Source organism: Lynx rufus, unplaced genomic scaffold, assembly GCF_022079265.1.
Source record: "Lynx rufus isolate CCGP_SWC_20201006 ecotype Redwood Valley unplaced genomic scaffold, mLynRuf1.p SCAF_8, whole genome shotgun sequence".
Lineage (NCBI taxonomy): Eukaryota > Metazoa > Chordata > Mammalia > Carnivora > Felidae > Lynx > Lynx rufus.
Genome location: NW_025814896.1, coordinates 21,638,393 through 21,655,591, shown reverse-complemented (window position 1 = coordinate 21,655,591; position 17,199 = coordinate 21,638,393). Strand labels below are relative to the sequence as shown.

Sequence of the window (17,199 nt, the reverse complement as noted above, 5' to 3'; positions counted from 1 at the left end):
TGTGTGCCAAGTACCGATGCAGACACTAGAGAAGCCGCAGTGAACAAGGCAGGCAAGGACAAATAAATGAACAAGATGCTTTCAGAGAGTGATGATATGGACATAATGAGATAGAATGACATTCTGGAGTGGGATCCCTTCTAGTGTGTTCATGGAAGAGCTCTCTAAGGAAATGGGATTTGAGGTAATCATCCATGAAGTAGGAGCAAACAGCTGCTAAAAAGAACCTAAGGTAGGAGTAATCTTGGCGTGTTAAGAGGATCAGGATGAAGGCCAGTGTGGTTAGAGCAACTGCGTTGAGAAAGGGAAAAGTGGCATCCAGATAAGATCAGAGGGGCAGGCAGGTTCCCGTCACGTAAGTCTTGTAAGCCTTGGGAGAGAGGATTTTGTTCTGATGGGATGTCAGTGACAGAGTCTTAAGCAGGAGAATGATGTATTCCATCACATTGTTAAAAGGTCTCTCTGGTTTGGTGTGGAGAATGGGTTATAAAGGCCAAGGGAGGGGCAGGGATGTGAGGATGAAGGATATTGCTCTACTACAGGCTAGAGGTGACAATGGCTAGGACTCAGAAGCAGTGAGAAGATAGTAATAGCTTCTAGTTTATCCAGTGTTTACTTTGTGGATGTATTTGACTGCCCCCCCCCCCCCCCGTAAAAACTGATAGGATTTGTGGGAGCTGGTAGTAAAGGAAAAGAGAAATCCGATTATTTCTAGGTTTTTGACATGGCTAAGTAGATGGCTGATGGTGCTGTTTACTGAGATGGAGTTTGGGGCAAAGATATGGTAGAGGAAGTCAGAAGGTTTGTTTTGGCCGTGTTAAGTTTGAGATGGCTAGTAGATATTCCAAGGAGTGATGCCAGATAGGCAGATGGATGAAATAGTCTGAAGCTGAGGAGGAAATTAACTTCTGGAGACATAAACTTGAGGTTATCACCATATACATATTTATTTACTGTTGTGTCATGGATCCCCACCGATACTCCAGGTTTGGAGACTTGCTAGGAGGACTCGTAGCACTCCGCGTATAGTCTTGCTTACAGCTGTGATTTATTACATTGGAAGTATACAAAGCAAAATCAGCAAAGGAAAAGGTGCATGGGACACAGTCCAGGGGAAACCAGGTATGAGCTTCCAAGAGTCCTCTCACAGCGGGGTCACACAAAACATACTGAATTCCTCCATCTTTGAATTGCCACAACACGTGTCAAGTGTTGTGTACCTGGGAAGCTCATTAGAGACTCAGCGCCTAGGGTTTTTATTGGCGTTAGCCACAGATACTCTCTGCCAAAATTCCAGACTCCCAGAAAGAAAGCAGGTATTCAGCATAAATTACATTGTTTGCACAAACAGTTTAGGCACAGTAAACTACCCTGATTATCAGTTAGGAAACTGCAAGAACGCTCCAGAAACCCAAGTTTCCAGGTGACAGCCAAGGGCCAGCCTGGTGGGCAGGCCTTTTCTAAGGGTAACGGTCTCAGGCTTGCTATGCTAATTCTTTTCTGAGCTATTGGCAGTGGAACATTTCTGCTCCAGTTTCACATGAGGCTCTGTTGGAAGTGCTGAGGATATTTAGAAAGAATTCCTGCCTTTAGTAGGCCTATTACAGTGCTACTGTGCCTGGCACAAGACAGGAACACACAGATTATGGTGAGTATACCAAGGAAGTGCCAGAAGAAGAAAAGGCCCCAAGCTGACATTTCAAGCAACAATTCTGTGTATAATACACAGTTTGCACTTTTCAGATCAGTTTTGCGGTGATTGGATTTATAATCGGAATTGAAATGCATACTAATTTGTGTTTAACATAAGTTGTATATGTATTTAGTAATGATTTTCCACTTATTCATTGATTAATGGCAAGGACTTTTTGGTGTCTTTTTTACTTAAAGATTTCTCAGTTTAGAATGGAGTTAGTGCAACCTGGAAAGATAGTTCTGTCTGATATCAAACTACTTTATTGCTTTAGTTGTACCTCGTTCCAAGTGCTAATGGGATTTCCAGTTCACTTGAGCCGCTTACGGCAAAACCTCATGAGTAAAAAGATTTCTTGACTGTTGTATCTGTAGCTGTATTTGAAACTTAGTGGGCAAAATCTTCATTTACTACATTGCTTCAGGAATTAGCCTATCCTGGTTAATTACATTCACCAGTTTAACTAGAGCCCCCTTTTGGCTTTCGCCTTTAGTGGTAAAAGCCTTTTAAAAATGACTTGGTCATTACAGGTTTGTGTATCAGTTTCCATTGCATATAGTGACGTGGTCGAAGCTGGACCGCGAGTCATTCTTAGTCTAAATGGAGTCCCAAATATTTAGTCTGCATTGTGGTCCCCTGGCTCCTTAACTAAATCCTTGATAAGAATTTGTCATGATAGGTTTCTCTTTTAAGTGAACAGAGAATTTGCAGAGAACAGATTGTGTATTAAAATTATCAACCAGTTAATTAAGTTCTGATTAGTTGTGATTTGGTTATACTAGTTATTTTATTTTCTAAACCATACATTTGACCTCATCAGTGATTTCTCATTGCCTTCAGGATAAAGGCCACATACTTAATATGACATTCGGGGCCCTCGTAATCTAATTCCACTCTCTCTGCCTCCAGATTCTTCTGCTCCTTATATACTTAAGTCATCTTATATATTACCCACAACTTCTCCCTCTTCACCTTGTTCTGCTTTCAAGGAGATGGCATGAGCAAAGGCACGTGGGCAAGAGGGAGCAAGTTCTGAATAGAAGATACGTATGGTTGAGTGCTGCTAGAATGCGAAGCGCACGTTGGGGTCTGGAAAGGGAAGGGGCCGATGGGTCAGGCCCTGGGCCTTGTTCTTTGTATTCCAAGCACAGTATTTCCTAAACCTCATTGAAGGCCCAGAGGAGTTGTTTAGCTGGTGTCTGACCCGGTGGCTTTGTTGTGGGAAAATGGCTGCTGAAAGGTAACTATTTGTATGGCCTACTGAAATCTATCTAAAAATTTTCAAAAAAAAAAAAGATTACAATTAGACAGATATTTGCCTGTTCTAGGGTGGGTAGCAGTGGGGGTCTGAGAAGACAAATCGCTTGGCCCTGTGGAAGTTACATCCAAATGGACAGAATATAAACAAGTCAGCTATATAGCTTATCAGAAGCCAAGTTAATGGAGTAGGGAGAATAATTATTTTTAACTTTTTATGTTTATTCATTTTTTGAGAGAGAAACCGAGCATGAGTCGGGGAGGGGCAGAGAGAGAGGGAGACGCAGCATCCGAAGCAGCCTCCAGGCTCCGAGCTGTCAGCACAGAGCCTGACCCTGGGCTCCAGCCCACGAATTGTAAGATCATGACCTGAGCCCAAGTTGGACGCTTAACCGACTGAGCCACCCAGGTGCTCCGGGAGCATGATTTTAAATAGGGAGATTAGGAAAGGATACCTGAGCCATGCCACCATGTAGGGAAATGGGGTTCCAGGCAAAGTGAACTTTAAGTGCAAAAGCCCTGAGGCGACAAGAATGCCAGGGTAGCTGTTGGTGAGCGAAGGAGGGAGAGAGAGTAGGTGAGGTCAGAGAAATAATAAGCTCTGCTGAGAATGGCTTTATAGGCTTTTTAAGAACTTTTGGTTTTATTCTGAGGGAAAAACCATTGGCAGTTTTGAGCAAAAGAGTGACATAATCTGCTCTGAGGCCAGAGCTAGAAGTTTTAAAGCTTGAGGTGAGTCTGTAGGAGGACAAGCGTGGAAGCAGGGAGACCAGTCATCTGGCAAGAGATGATAGTGGCTTGGACCAGGTGGACAGCAGAGGAAGAAGTGAGAAGTCATTTGTTTCCAGATGTATGCTGAAGGTGGAATAAAAGTGTTTTTATCACACATATCAGCTAATTAGGTCTTATCTCCAAGTTTTATAAACTGTCATTGAAAATTGTTTCCTTTTTTCCCCCCTTCACTTCACCTCTGACTAAAAAAAAAGTTTGAGCAAAAACAATTTTGTAAGAACCCTGATATAGTACTTTGGCCCTGATTCAGTGAAATTTGCCACTAATATTTCATAAATAATGCATTCTGACCAGATCAAGCTGAGCCCTCATGTTATGTTGACTGTTAACATAAGTTTTAGAAGAGTGCTGTCGGGGCTGAGGGTGGATGAAGTTCCCATCTCTGTTGAATTCGGTATGATTTCTTCTTGAAGTTCATGTTAAAGACACTGGCTTAGAAACTAAGATGTCAGCTTATCCCTTCTTGTTGAAAGTCACTCAGGGTAAGATCACTGACATCCAGACAGCTTCACCAACCAGAACAATTCATAGTAACACTGTGGATGGTGAGGAATTTGTTTTCCTTTCAGAAAGTCTTCCCATTCTCTGACATTTTCTGGTAAGCAGCTGTTGCACGCGAGTGCTAGTTACAGTCATCTCGCGGGCAGGGTGTGAGTTACAGTTATCTCTTTGAAAATACTGTTTCAAGAGTGTAATACATCAGAAAAAAAAACTGTGCAGCTTCTTTCAGACATAAATTACAGAGGGCTATATTCTCAGTGTGTTCTAAGATTATCCATTAGACACCTTTGTGTGAATGAGGACTATGACCTGACCCAGAATTAAAATAAGTATGAAGTAGTTCATTTAAGTGGAGATCGGTCTTGGCATATATGTGTGTATGATTCTATTTATACATATAGAGGTGTTGCTGTGTTAGCTTTGATGAGTGGTGGTGAATTTATTCCCCATTGTAAATGTTTTATTTTTTTAAATCATTTTTTCTCTATCCTTTAAGGTTTTGACCCTTTAGGTTTGTTTTCCAGCAGAATGTCTGGCACTACGTTTCTATTAATATCTTCCTGAAAAGCAAGTGGTCACAATTGAAATGATCAATTTTTGATAATTGTCTGTAAAAACCCGCTATTGGCTTGTTGCCCTATTTACCCCATCTTTAAAAGGAGGTCAAGGACACAGATTACTTCTATAACATAATCCCTCTGTCTTTTCTGTGCACCAAGGAAGAATGTAGTTCTGGTCAAATTTTGGGTATCTGTTCATCACGATATGTATCTCACTCGTCCTTCTGTTTTTAAATATGCCAATCATTTAGTCAGTTTTTGTTGTTTTTAAAGTAGATCTGTCCTAATAAAAGCAAAACATCTTAAGCTTATATATATCTTTTCGTCTTTTCTGGGCAGAGAGGCAGATGAAGGCTGTAAAAAACCTTTAGAAAGATTGCTGAACATCTGGCAAGAAAGAAGTGTGTATGGCGGCGAGTTCATACAGCAGCTGAAGCTGTCTATGGAGGACTCCAAGAGCCCTCCCCCCAAAGGTAGAAACATCACCACATGTTTACAGCTCTTGGTCTTTGCCTACTTTCGAATCACATATGAAAAGCTGCAGTGGGGGTTGCTGTGAACCACCAGCGATTGTATGATTCTTCAGAGAGATGCTCATAAATGATGGTGAGAATTTATGTAGTGCTTGCAGCGTGTAAGCCTGGTTCTAGTATTCATGCTATTCATCATCTCACACCCTTAACTTTGCCGTGTATCCTCCTTGGCTCTCTCCTGCCTTGCAGAGACTTTTCCTTGCACAAGGGAAAGGAAAACAATGTTGTTTAGTTGTGGGGAACTAGGAAACTCCCCGGACTGAGGTTTTGTCCTAGCCCTGCCACTGACCCCTACAGGGTCTGATATGTCCCTTGGCCCTCTCAGAACTTGGCTTCATTAAATATTGGTGTGGTTTGGAGACACACTTTTGATGTTTGTCAGTTTGCAGCCTACAGTTGACTTTGGTCTTCACTGAACCCAGGATACCCTCCAGAAGTGTGTACACACAAGTGTGTGAGCCTCACACACTCATAAGAGCTTACGTTAAAGAGGAGTAACATCAAACATTATGTGGTTCTTGGGTTTGTGGTTAGTTGCGGTTTAATTTGAAATGGCACGACATGTTTCTGGGCTACAGACCTGAGCTGACTGTACATGAACTCATCGCCTGGAGGAATAAGTCTAAGGGCTAACATAATACTTAGGACCCTTTATAGTCTGAAATTAGCTTACTTTCCCAGATTCTGCTGCCATTGCCTCACACACACCATAGTCTTTGGCCATACCCATTTCCCTTCTGGATGTTCTCTTGGTACCTCTTCCTTTGCGTCCGGTGTTACCTCTGCCTGAAATGTCCTCTGTCCCTTTCACTGTGTGGTGAACTCATTCTTCAAGAATGCTATTCTCATTTTGACATCTTCCCTACCTTGTCTGGGCACATGTAACCATTCCCTCCATGTTCCTCTGGTACTTTGTACATGCCTCTGCTGTGGCCTTTAACCGTGGTTAGTTGACGTGTCAATATCATTCATTCAGCCCCCCTTTTATTGTATACCTTTTATGATCTCTCCCAGGTCTGAGTTTCTATGCATTTCAAGGTAGAACAACTTTCCTGTAAAACTACCAAGTTAGAGGCTTTGTGAGAATGACATAAGTGCTTTCAGACTGCAGGTCGTTGTTGTTTTACTTAAAGGTGATGGAAAACAATTTTGAGGTCACTCTGGTGGAAGCTTCTGAAAAGTAGGGTATTTCCTACTTTGGATTCTGGTAGTGTTTGTATCGTGTCTTTTGGAGGTGTTCTGCACAGCGTTGGGGAATTACTCAGCATTCTTTACTCTTAAATTTCCTTGGTAAGCAGTGCTGAGTTTTTAGAACACCTTTGGGCAAGAAGGAGAGCTCTGCGAGACAACGTTGGAAACTAAGAGTTGAGTTTCAGTTCAACAAGCATTTGCCAGACATGTGCTTTGAGTAAACGTCTATGCTAGATGCTATAGGACTGAGCAGAGGAGCGAGAAATAGTTTTGTGCTCAGGGAGCAGCCAGGCGAATTGGCGACTTTATGGTAGTGGTACATTTGAAAACAGCTCCTTTGGGTTTCTGATTTCTTTGAGCATCTAGACGTTAACAGTGGTCGAAGCAGTACTCTGTGTGGAGGACAGTGCTGATCTGAAGGTAATTTCTCTTTCTTTGTGCTATAAACATGGAAGCACAGAGCCAGAGGTTCCAACATATGTGTTAGGTCTTGTGTTGTCTTTGGACCTGAGTTACCAAAATATTTTACCTCAGTCCTTTCAAAATATTGATAAGTCCTCCAGAAGTTTATTTCAGAATTCAAATTGTCCTTTTATATTTTCAGCTTTGATTCATGATATTTCTTTGTCATGAGACAATTCTAGAGTTTACCTTTGAAATAAAAATTTTTCTGTGGAACCTTGACAGTGGAGAATAAATGAGCTTAGGAATTTTGTTTTAGAACTGGAAGTTTCTTGGGTTTATATACCCGTCTCCCCAGGTGTTCTAAAGTTGTCTCTCTGTTCGTGGGAATAGTCAAGCTGTCACTCGACTACGTGGAATTTCATTTACTTAAGTCACACATGAATCACACAGTATCCTACAGTTGTGGAAGGATTTAGAAAAGAAATTGGTAAGTGGAAAATTCATGTTTAGGTCTATACGACTTTAAAGCCTGTTTTCTTAAAATACATGGATTCAGTAGACTTAAATTAGGATATGAGTTTATTATGAGTACGTCACCCAACTTTCCTGGACCTTAGTATAGTTAATTTAGCTCTTCAGAGCAAGGATTTGAAACCAGACTTCCAGAGTATGGATCCCAGCTCCGTTACTTCCGACCTCTGTGACCTTGTGCGTAGCATTTGACTTCTTGAGCTTTGGGTTCTTCACTGTACCATGTGTCTGTTAGTATTAATACCCCATAGTGTTGTTGTGAGGGTCATTTGAGATAACGGAGGTAAGATGTTATTAGCAAAGTGGCGATATGACTTTTATTTGATTGAGGTTTTAATATCTAATGTTCTAAGTTTCTCAGTATGAGCCAGTGGCAAACACAGGAAGAGGCTTAGTATTTTCAGTCCCCCAGATTTTGTGCAAGACTAGAAGGCATAGTGGTTAAGAGCACGAGCTCCAGGCCCAGCGTCCCCAGGTGTTCAGGTCTGGACCTGGGCACTTAGTTCGATTAGACGGTACTGATGAGTGCTTTCAGGATGGTACCTCCAGCAGCAGACCTTTGCTTCGGATCTTTCTGTGAGTAAAGTTTGATATGCTTCTTTTAAAAGTTGCCTTTATTTTGCAGGGAGGGAACAAAGAATGAGGGAGCTGTTGTAAACGATATTTCCTGATTCTTTTTCGTTCTAAAAGTAACATCAGATCTGTGGGTTTGGGGTTTTTTCTGCTTGTTTTTTAATCCCAGAAAATTTCAGGTGGATTGTCTGGAAGACCTAGCTTTACAGGTAGATGACTGTATTTCGTAAAATGATTCGGGGCTTTCAGGCTTTTTGCCTTAAAATTAATTTCATAGTCTGCTATAGTGTGTGAAATTCTATCACAATCAGGTCTCCAAGAGACACATGATAAATGCTTAGGTAACCAGGATTACTTGAATGTTAGCCAAGTACAAGGCCCTTAGAGACACAGGGACAGGTTGGAGTATAGAATAGACGGTATACGACATGAGGACAGGCAGATTGGAGCCACCCATAGTGTTTGCCCTGCCTGTAACAGAGTGGTTGAATAAGTCAAAAATGAAGTGTAAATACTGTGGTCGGAAGCTGAATTGATAGTGGGAGGGTATGTTGTTGACTGACAGATTTCCTAGGCTGTTTTTAGTAGCTGCCTGGCTAGATTGAGAATCCCAGGCGTCGTAACTGCTGACTTTGTACAGATGAATCAGGGCAGAGTTACCAGAGCAGGCTGTCCTGTTAGTGTAAATGGAAGCAATATAGTCATTTTTGGCACAGCACTAACATCTTCCAAGCTCTGTGCCGCCTCTGCTTTCAAGAGGTTTCCAGCTTGGGTCTGTTGACACTTTCCTAGGTATTATAGGAATGTAAAGAAATAAGATGCTTAATGTTTCTATCAGAGAGATAAGGCCCATGCCTGCCAGTGGCCATTCAAAGTAGCAAGGGCCAAGTGCTGTGGACGTAGAGGGAGATGATGATTCATGCAGTTACCACTAGTAGACATTGATTACTGTCACATCGTTAGAGGCCATTATAGGTTTTTGAGCAGAGAGAGAGGTGCAGTGGGTGATTTCATTTCATAAGAGTGTAGTCTGAGTTGAAAAAGGAGTGACTAGATGCAGGGAGACCAGTTGGGACAGTGGTCTGGACCAGGCATGGAGAAAGCCACATTACTGATAAGAGGCAATGGGAAGGAACAGACAGGAGAGATCTGTAAGGTTCCTCTCAGAAGCATAGACTCTGCTGGAAGTTAGAACTTCAGGAGAGATCTTGGTGGTCTCCAAGGTGATGTACTTGGAAGATGGGGCCAGTGGAAGTGTTCATAGTGTGAGTAGGTAGGTAGTTCAGGAAAGGAGGAGGCTTAGGGAGGAAGTCATGATAATGCATTTCCAATAGGTCCTCCAAGTGGAAAGAGGAGAGAATTGAAGTAGGATGATGTGGTTTTTTCTTATTACACCCTCTTCCACCGGGAGGACAAAGGACAGAAATGGGCCTGTGATTATTTTCATTAGTTTGATTTCAGTCTTGTAATGCCATGAGCGAGTGGCAGCATGAAGTGGTAGAAAGCACTCCAGTTTCGGAGGCAGGTGACTTTGGCTACAGGGCCCAAACGAGGTGGGTTGAAAGCAAAGACATAGATCTGTCTAAGGCTTTCCAGTGCCCAAATTCAGTGATTCTGAATGTCCGGAGATACTAAACGGTGTGTGGCTTTTATATATAAGAACTTCTGTATGGAAGTTTGAAAGCTGAAAAATTCAAGTTTTGTAATTTTTCTACCGTTCTTAGCATATTTAACAATTATTTAATCGAGCACTGTTCTAGGTGCTTGGAAGTGAACCAAAAAATATTTAAAAAATTGTTTTGCTCATGTGCTTATTTTTTGTTGGTGACTCCTGACTCAGGGGCCTCTTTGATGCTGTGGTGGCCAAGTGTCTACTTGGGTCATACTCTACGCCGCATATTAATTAGCAGCTAGTGTGTGCTTAGTACTGTTAGATACTTCATATGCAAATTATATACCATTAGATTATTCTACAAATATAGCTGTCCTTATTTTGCATAGTGCAGGACTATAAAAATGACCATGTGAGCTGAAACCATGCAAAATGATCTTAATGGGAAAAATTATGATCGTTCTATGACTTTTAAAAATTCTTTGTCAGAGAATAAAAAACTCACTGTTCATTACAAATCTATAGGGAAACAGAAAAGATAGTAACACTCATGGTTGCCTAGCATGCTGTCACATAAAACGTTAGAAACATTGAGAATTAAAGTGTTTTATTTCTTTGTAATGAGCTTAACAAGAGGGCTTTGTGCAGAGCTTGCCTTCCTGTGTCATCTGTGGTACGGAGCAAGCGTCCTTGAAGTTTGGATCAGCTTCCGGCAGCTTAGCCTTTGTGCCTGCCGTGTCGTGAGATAAGTTGGAGAGTTCCCGAAGCGTGAAGTGTTGTTAGCGTTGCTTCCTCTGGGACACGGTCATCCTTTTCGTCACAACCACTTTCTTCATTTCTGTGGACAAGCTGGCTTTCCCCAGGTGACTCTGGCTGCGGACCTAGAGTTTCTGGAAGGGTGTGGCAGCACCAGTGTCCCCTCCGCCAGCTACGTCTTCTCCAGCTCTCGTGACGTTCCATTCACTTCCGTCATGAGCTTTAGTTTTAGTTTCTGGGCTGCTCTTTCATCTTTGTCATTTTCAGCCAGTTCCCTGTTTTGACTAATCATTTTTATAAAATGCCATGTGCATTTGATCACTGGGAGACAACACAGCTAAACACTTTGCTGGTGGTGTGTGAACTGAAAGAACAGCTGTGCAGTGACCAGCCACTGACCTTGAAAGAAGTGATGTGGTCACCCATCATGATGCATTTGTATTATTTATGCAGTGATTTGTGGACTGAAGTTAGTGAAGTTTGTTCTTTATGTAATTACTCAGAGTTAATATGCCACAGTAACTGAAATTTGGACTGTGTTGTTGGGGGACTGGTGTTATTTAAACTGTGGTAGCAAATCCATGCATAATAGAATCACGCAAAGTGAGGCCTGCTTGTGTTGCAGATATTTAGTAGAACAGAGGAGCAAAGCATTAACAAAAAATAGAACCCGTGATACTGACTTGGCTTTCACATCAAGCATAGTTTGGTGAGTTAATGTGTAAGGCAGAAACAGGAACTACATCCTTCTTTCCAGGAGAAAGTGTTTAATTAAGCAAGAAGTGTACGTTATTCTGTTTATAACTCACAGAGTTCTAAGGCAGGTGCATGGCGACCTGTCGTTTGACAGATGAGAGAGTGATTGTGTGCTGCTAAGGAATTTGACTGCAGTGGAAAGAGCACAGATTTTTGAAAGTCGTACATACCTTTAGATGAGTTATTTAACCTCTCTGGGCCTCCCATTTTCTCACCTGCAAGATGGAGAGACTACATCTTAGGGTTGCTGGAAGGACTAAATGTACAGAAGCTGTTGCAGCGCCTGGCACACGTTAGGAGTACCATTGTTTCTTTGCTTTCCAAGCCTGAACGTGTCATTTAGACTTGTGTCCCACAGATGTTTGGCATTTATTTTGTATTGTCCAATTTGATGCAAAAGGAAAGAGTTTTGAAATGGACATGCTTATCATAGCGTGGGTGTTTAGAGTTTCTGACACAATTTTATTGGTTGGTTTCTCTCTACTACAGGTTTCTCCTGCTGTCGAAAGTAGACCGTATCTATGAAACCTTTCCTAAGCCAAGTTGGAATAAAGTGAAGAAGCAGTTACCGTTAATTTATATGGAAAAAGTTTTGAGCATTCCCAGACTCCAAAAATAACCTCTCTTAGGCTTTTCTGATACCTTAGGCCACATCTTGCTAACAGATGCACAAAATAAATCGATATGAAGCACAGATGTTCACAGATACAGCTCAAAGCTCTGGTGGCTTTATGTTGAAATTCTGAATGTAGTTTCTGGAATGAACTTGGCGGGCCCCTCTGGCTGCTTGGGGTGCACACCACCTCTGTCAATGCTCCCTTCAAAACAAATGCTGACCACTATTCACTTTTTGCCTTTCTTTGTGAAAGCAAATATCCTCTCTGAATTTGTTTTGGTTAGTGAAAACGGATGCTGTTACTGTAGGTCTTTCATAAAAGCAAGCTTTAGAAAAGTGGGGAATGCCTGTTTTTATTTTCTGAAGTCCTCCTGGGAAGTATATAGTGTTCCATTTAATATGCAGTATATTCTCTACAAACCCTCCCGTATATTGGCTTGCTTTGTTATATTGTCTCATGGGTTTCTTGCCACTTTACTTCTCTTGTTACCTTTTATTTTTAAGAAATAAGCTTTTTTTTTTTTTTTTATAATTTTTTTTTTTTTCAACGTTTATTTATTTTTGGGACAGAGAGAGACAGAGCATGAACGGGGGAGGGGCAGAGAGAGAGGGAGACACAGAATCGGAAACAGGCTCCAGGCTCCGAGCCATCAGCCCAGAGCCTGACGCGGGGCTCGAACTCACGGACCGTGAGATCGTGACCTGGCTGAAGTCGGACGCTTAACCGACTGCGCCACCCAGGCGCCCCAAGAAATAAGCTTTTTAATGAAATGTGTTAGTTGGGGAAGTCTCGTTTTTAGATGCATGTTTTCGGTAGTATTTTTTTCAGTGAGTCAATGTGAGATGACAGACCTAAGACCATTTTTGACTCTTCAGTAATGTAGGGAACTACCACCAATTTAAAATAGCCTTTAGGTTAACGTTAAGCTATCTTTGGAAATGTACACCCCCTTTTGCCCTTTTTTTGCATGTGGCCCATTGTGCATAGCATTTGACTCTTACCTACACGGGCTGTCGTGACCCAAGTTTGTGCCCTATTTCTTTCCTCTAGCAGCAGAAGAGAAGAAATCCCTGAAGCGAACTTTTCAGCAGATCCAAGAGGAGGAGGATGACGACTACCCTGGAAGCTACTCTCCCCAAGATCCTTCTGCAGGACCCCTCTTGGTATGTCTGGACTCCCAGAGAGTGGGGCAGAGCAGCTTTGTGGCATGACTTCTAGTTGAAGATTATGGCCACAAGGTGGCGCTAGGACCCAATAGTACAAAATCACCAGAGGGCAGTTCTGGGGGCGCTGGGTGCAAGATCCACCCAGGGAAACTTGGCAGATAGCAGGCTTGCCTTTGTCTTCGCATGCCATGAGCCTGGATGGGTTTATGTCTTATAGAGTATTTGGACTTGGCTTTTTTTCACTCCTAGGAATTGACAATATTCTTAAAAAGTAGATTTTTGTGAAAGGGTAGATAATGCTACAAAGACATTTGAATGTCCTCTGCTATGGCTTTTCTCCAACGGCATGGTTATTTTTTTAATAAGTAAATAACTCATTAGTTTCTAGGACGGTCTGTGCAGCAATAGCAAATTTGCTACAATATAACCTATTTAAATATTAAAACAGGCCGTTGAATTTTTAATTATATATCTGCTGTTTAGCCCTTCATATAAATTGGCTCATGAACTCTGTGTGGTTTTAATTTTTGCTGTTTATTTATTTATTTACTTACTTAGTTACTTACTTTACTTACTGTCAAAGAAAGTGAGGCTCAAAGAGACAGGTTAAATAACTTGCCCAGTGTCATAATTTGAATCTGGGTCTGACTGACCTCAGAGACTATGCTCTTGACTGAGTTACATGGCCTCTCATTTTGCCTAAAATAGCTTTACTTTATTATACATGGGTCTGGCCAAGACCCATGTAAATAGGAAGCATGTCTGATTTGTGTTATGTTAAAATGTTGACTTATATGGTGGGTTAAGTGAAAACAGCGTTACATATCTTTCCATTTAAAAACTTCCAGGAGGACAGCCTGAATTATCAACTTGTAGGATAACTTGACTACTGTCTGCATTGTCAGTTTGTCTCCTGGGTCTTTATGGACTGGCTAACCTGTTGGTGTTCATTGTTTTCTGATGATTTAAAAACCTCTTTTTTGATACACAGAGTATGCATTCTTGGTTTGCTCTTTTCTGTGTCTTTTCCCCCTTTGTTTGTAATTAATGAGTTTGACACATTTAATTTTGGGAGTGGCTGCCAAAATCGAAACTGTCATCTTTGTGACATTTATTTTGTAAAGCAAATCCAAGGAAGAATTGAAGTCGGCGGTGTCATTTCATTTAATCAGTCATCACACAATTGTTCAACATCTGGTGTGTATGCCTTTGTTCTGTACTGGAGACCAAGACTGTTCTGTATTAGAAATCATACATTATTTGAAACTAAGCAGTGACCAGGCGCCTGGGTGGCTCGGCCGGTTAAGCTTCTGACTCTTAGTTTCAGCTCAGGTCACAATCTTGCAACTTGTGAGTTGGAGCCCTGAGCTCAGAGCCTGCTTCAGATTCTCTGTCTCCCTCGCTCTCTGCCCCTCCCCCACTCACACTCTCTGTCTCAAAAATAAATAAATGAACATTGAAACCTAGCAGTATGAACCAGACTCCATTTTTTTTCAGTTGCCGAAACCATGCTCTTTTAAAAAGTTGTGGCGTTTTTTGTTGTTGTTGTTTTCAGAATTATGTAGAATTTCTTTATGTTCTGTCATTGACTTAGAAAAATTAACTTTGTACATTCTCTTAGACTCCATATCATTGACCTCAGTATAGGCTCTGGTACTAAGAACAATGTTTTTTAAATGTCAGGAATGATTATTTTTAGAATTGGCCTCCACCTCATTTATTTCTAGCTAATTTTCTTTAAGTCTCCTACATCTTAATGGACAGCGTTGTTTGTGTTTTCATTGTACAGACTGAGGAACTGATCAAAGCTTTGCAGGACCTGGAGAATGCTGCATCGGGGGATGCTACTGTCCGGCAGAAAATTGCTTCTTTGCCCCAAGAAGTGCAAGATGTTTCTCTCTTGGAAAAAATAACAGGTGAGAGGGTAGAGTTGGGGTGAAAGGTGAGGGAAGAGGGATATATCTCTGAGGCATCAGGCCCTAGGACATGCTTATGTTTGGAGATAATAGACTTCTGTGCGGTTTGAGTTTTGCAAAACAGCAAAGCTGTTGAAATAGTCCAAGCTTTAATAGTGATTCTAGGAACTATGCAGAAATGCAGGCCTGCCACTACCCACAGCACTCCTAAGTCAGGTCTGTTGAAAACACAGGGCAGATTGTGTGTGTGATGTGGGGGCCAGGAGAGAAGGTATTAAACTCGTGATCCTCTTACTAAAAAAAACTACGGTTGAGTGCTGTGTGATTTGTACACACTGACACACCCCGTGGATGGTAGTGCCTTTAATGCCAGGAATGCTGGGTGTGTATTGTCAGTCATGTCGTTTTGCCCTCATGATGATCACCCCCGTTTCAATAGGGAGGGACAAGTAACGTTCCCGCTTTATGCATGGAGAATTGAAAGGAAGGAGTGAAGCATGAACTCATGTTTATAGAGTACGCTCTGTGCCAGATACTTTTTTTTTACTCTTGGTGATAACCTTTTGAGGTCACTGAATATCCCCATATTGCGTCAGAGGAAATTGAGGCTTTGAGAGATTAGGTGCCTTCAAGAAGTCTATTGGTGCCATTTTCCCCATGGCATTTGCTCACTTCATGTCTCCGTGTCCCCTTTTGGTAATTCTTGGAATATGTCAGACTTTTTCATTATATTTGTTATGATCTGTGATCAGTGAGTAGGACTCACTGAAAGTTCAGGTGATAGCATTTTTTGGCAACAAAGTATTTTTTGATTACGACGTGTGCATTTTTTTAACATAATGTTATTGCACACTTGGGGGGGGAACAGCGTAGTGTAAATGTAACGTTTGCATGCGTTGGGAAACCAAAAAATTCACTTGACTCACTTTATTGTGATACTTGCTTTATCGCAGTGGTCTGGAACTAAACCTGCAATATCTCCCGAGGCACACCTGTATTTTAAAGGGGGTCAGGGAAAGCCTTTTTGATGAGATGACCTTTGATCAGAGGACCCCCAAGATTAAGAATCAAGCCGTGAGGCTCTCTGAGGGAAGGAAGTGCCACCCAAGCAGAGAGTATAGTCAGTCCAAGGAGAGGCCTTGAGGCTAGGAGGGTGCTTAGTTGGAGGACACAACATGGAGGCTGTCTAAATGCCACAAGCCGCGTCTCGGCTCGCGCTCCCACTTCCCCATCTCCAGCAGTTGAACCCTCTTCTAGATTGAACAGTCTACTGCTCCTTCTGCCTTTTTCCAGCTTCCACTTCTCTGTGCCCTTATTTTCTTCACTTAGCATGGAGTCTTTGTAATCACTCCCTTACGTACACCCTCAATCCCTGTTTTTCTTTGCCCTCTTGCCTGTGGTCTTCCGGCAAACCCCAGCTTTTCTCCTGGTTAAATTCAACTTTTATTGTTACTATAAGGATCAACTCATTTATTCGTACTATCAGAATCAAAGTCTGTAAAAATTGGGAGCAACTTAACATAAAGCTAGCAATGTATGTGATTTTATTTATCTGTTTTCACTGACCTAAAGGTCTCATGTCTCATAGCTTTTTTAAATTAATAAAAAATTTGTTTTGATTGTTTTTTAACGTTCATTTATTTTGAGAGAGAGAGAGCAGGGGAGAATCCCAAGCGGGCTCCATGCTGTCAGTGCAGAGCTAGATGCACAGGGCTCGATCCCACAAACCGTGAGATCGTGACCTGAGCTGAAGTTGAGTCGGACACTTAACCGACTGAGCCACCCAGGCTCCCCTATTTTGATTTTTATCGCGGTAAAATACACCTAACAAAATTTACCACCTTAACTGTTTTCAAGGGTACACTTCAGAAGTGTTGATAAGTACATTCACACTATTGCACAGCCGATTTCCAGAACTCTCTTCATCTTGCAAAACTGAAACTTTATACTCATTTAATAACTCATTTCCTCCTTCCCTCAGCCCCTGATAACCACCATTCTGAAATCCAGCTTTTCCTCTGTTCCTTTCCTGGACCTGAACAGCTGAGTGTGGCTGGGAAAAACAAATAACGCACACAGGCTGACTTTTCTTCCTACTTTGGTGGGTGATGACGCTGTTTTCTAAACCAGCCCCCTACTTGTTTGTTAGCCCTGTTCCTTCTCACTACTCAAGGATGTAGCTCCAACAGTTCTCCATTTTCTCCGTCTACTGGATCATTCTTTATGGCATAAAATCATGTACTTTTTTTCCCACGTGGAAGAGACTTTTTTCCTTGACCCAGATATTCCTACATTTCTCTGTTCTTTATAGTAAAACGTCTTAAATAGATTGCCTTTACT

The 17,199-nt window shown here is 41.7% G+C and overlaps 1 protein-coding gene across 3 annotated transcripts in view; it reads left to right on the top strand.

Annotated features, from left to right (window-relative positions):
- The window catches only part of RPRD1B (regulation of nuclear pre-mRNA domain containing 1B), a 50,920-nt gene that overhangs the window by 7,887 nt on the left and 25,834 nt on the right, over positions 1-17,199 (top strand). For 2 of the 3 annotated variants that reach the window (XR_006960176.1, XM_047068517.1), the window contains exons 3-5: positions 5,143-5,276; positions 12,828-12,940; positions 14,733-14,859. Coding sequence is in view for 2 of the 3 variants with exons in the window: in XM_047068517.1 (XP_046924473.1) it covers positions 5,143-5,276; positions 12,828-12,940; positions 14,733-14,859 (374 nt within the window). In the remaining variant the exon portion in view is untranslated. The remainder of the gene's footprint in view (positions 1-5,142; positions 5,277-12,827; positions 12,941-14,732; positions 14,860-17,199) is intronic. The other variant, XM_047068518.1, reaches the window with a different exon arrangement.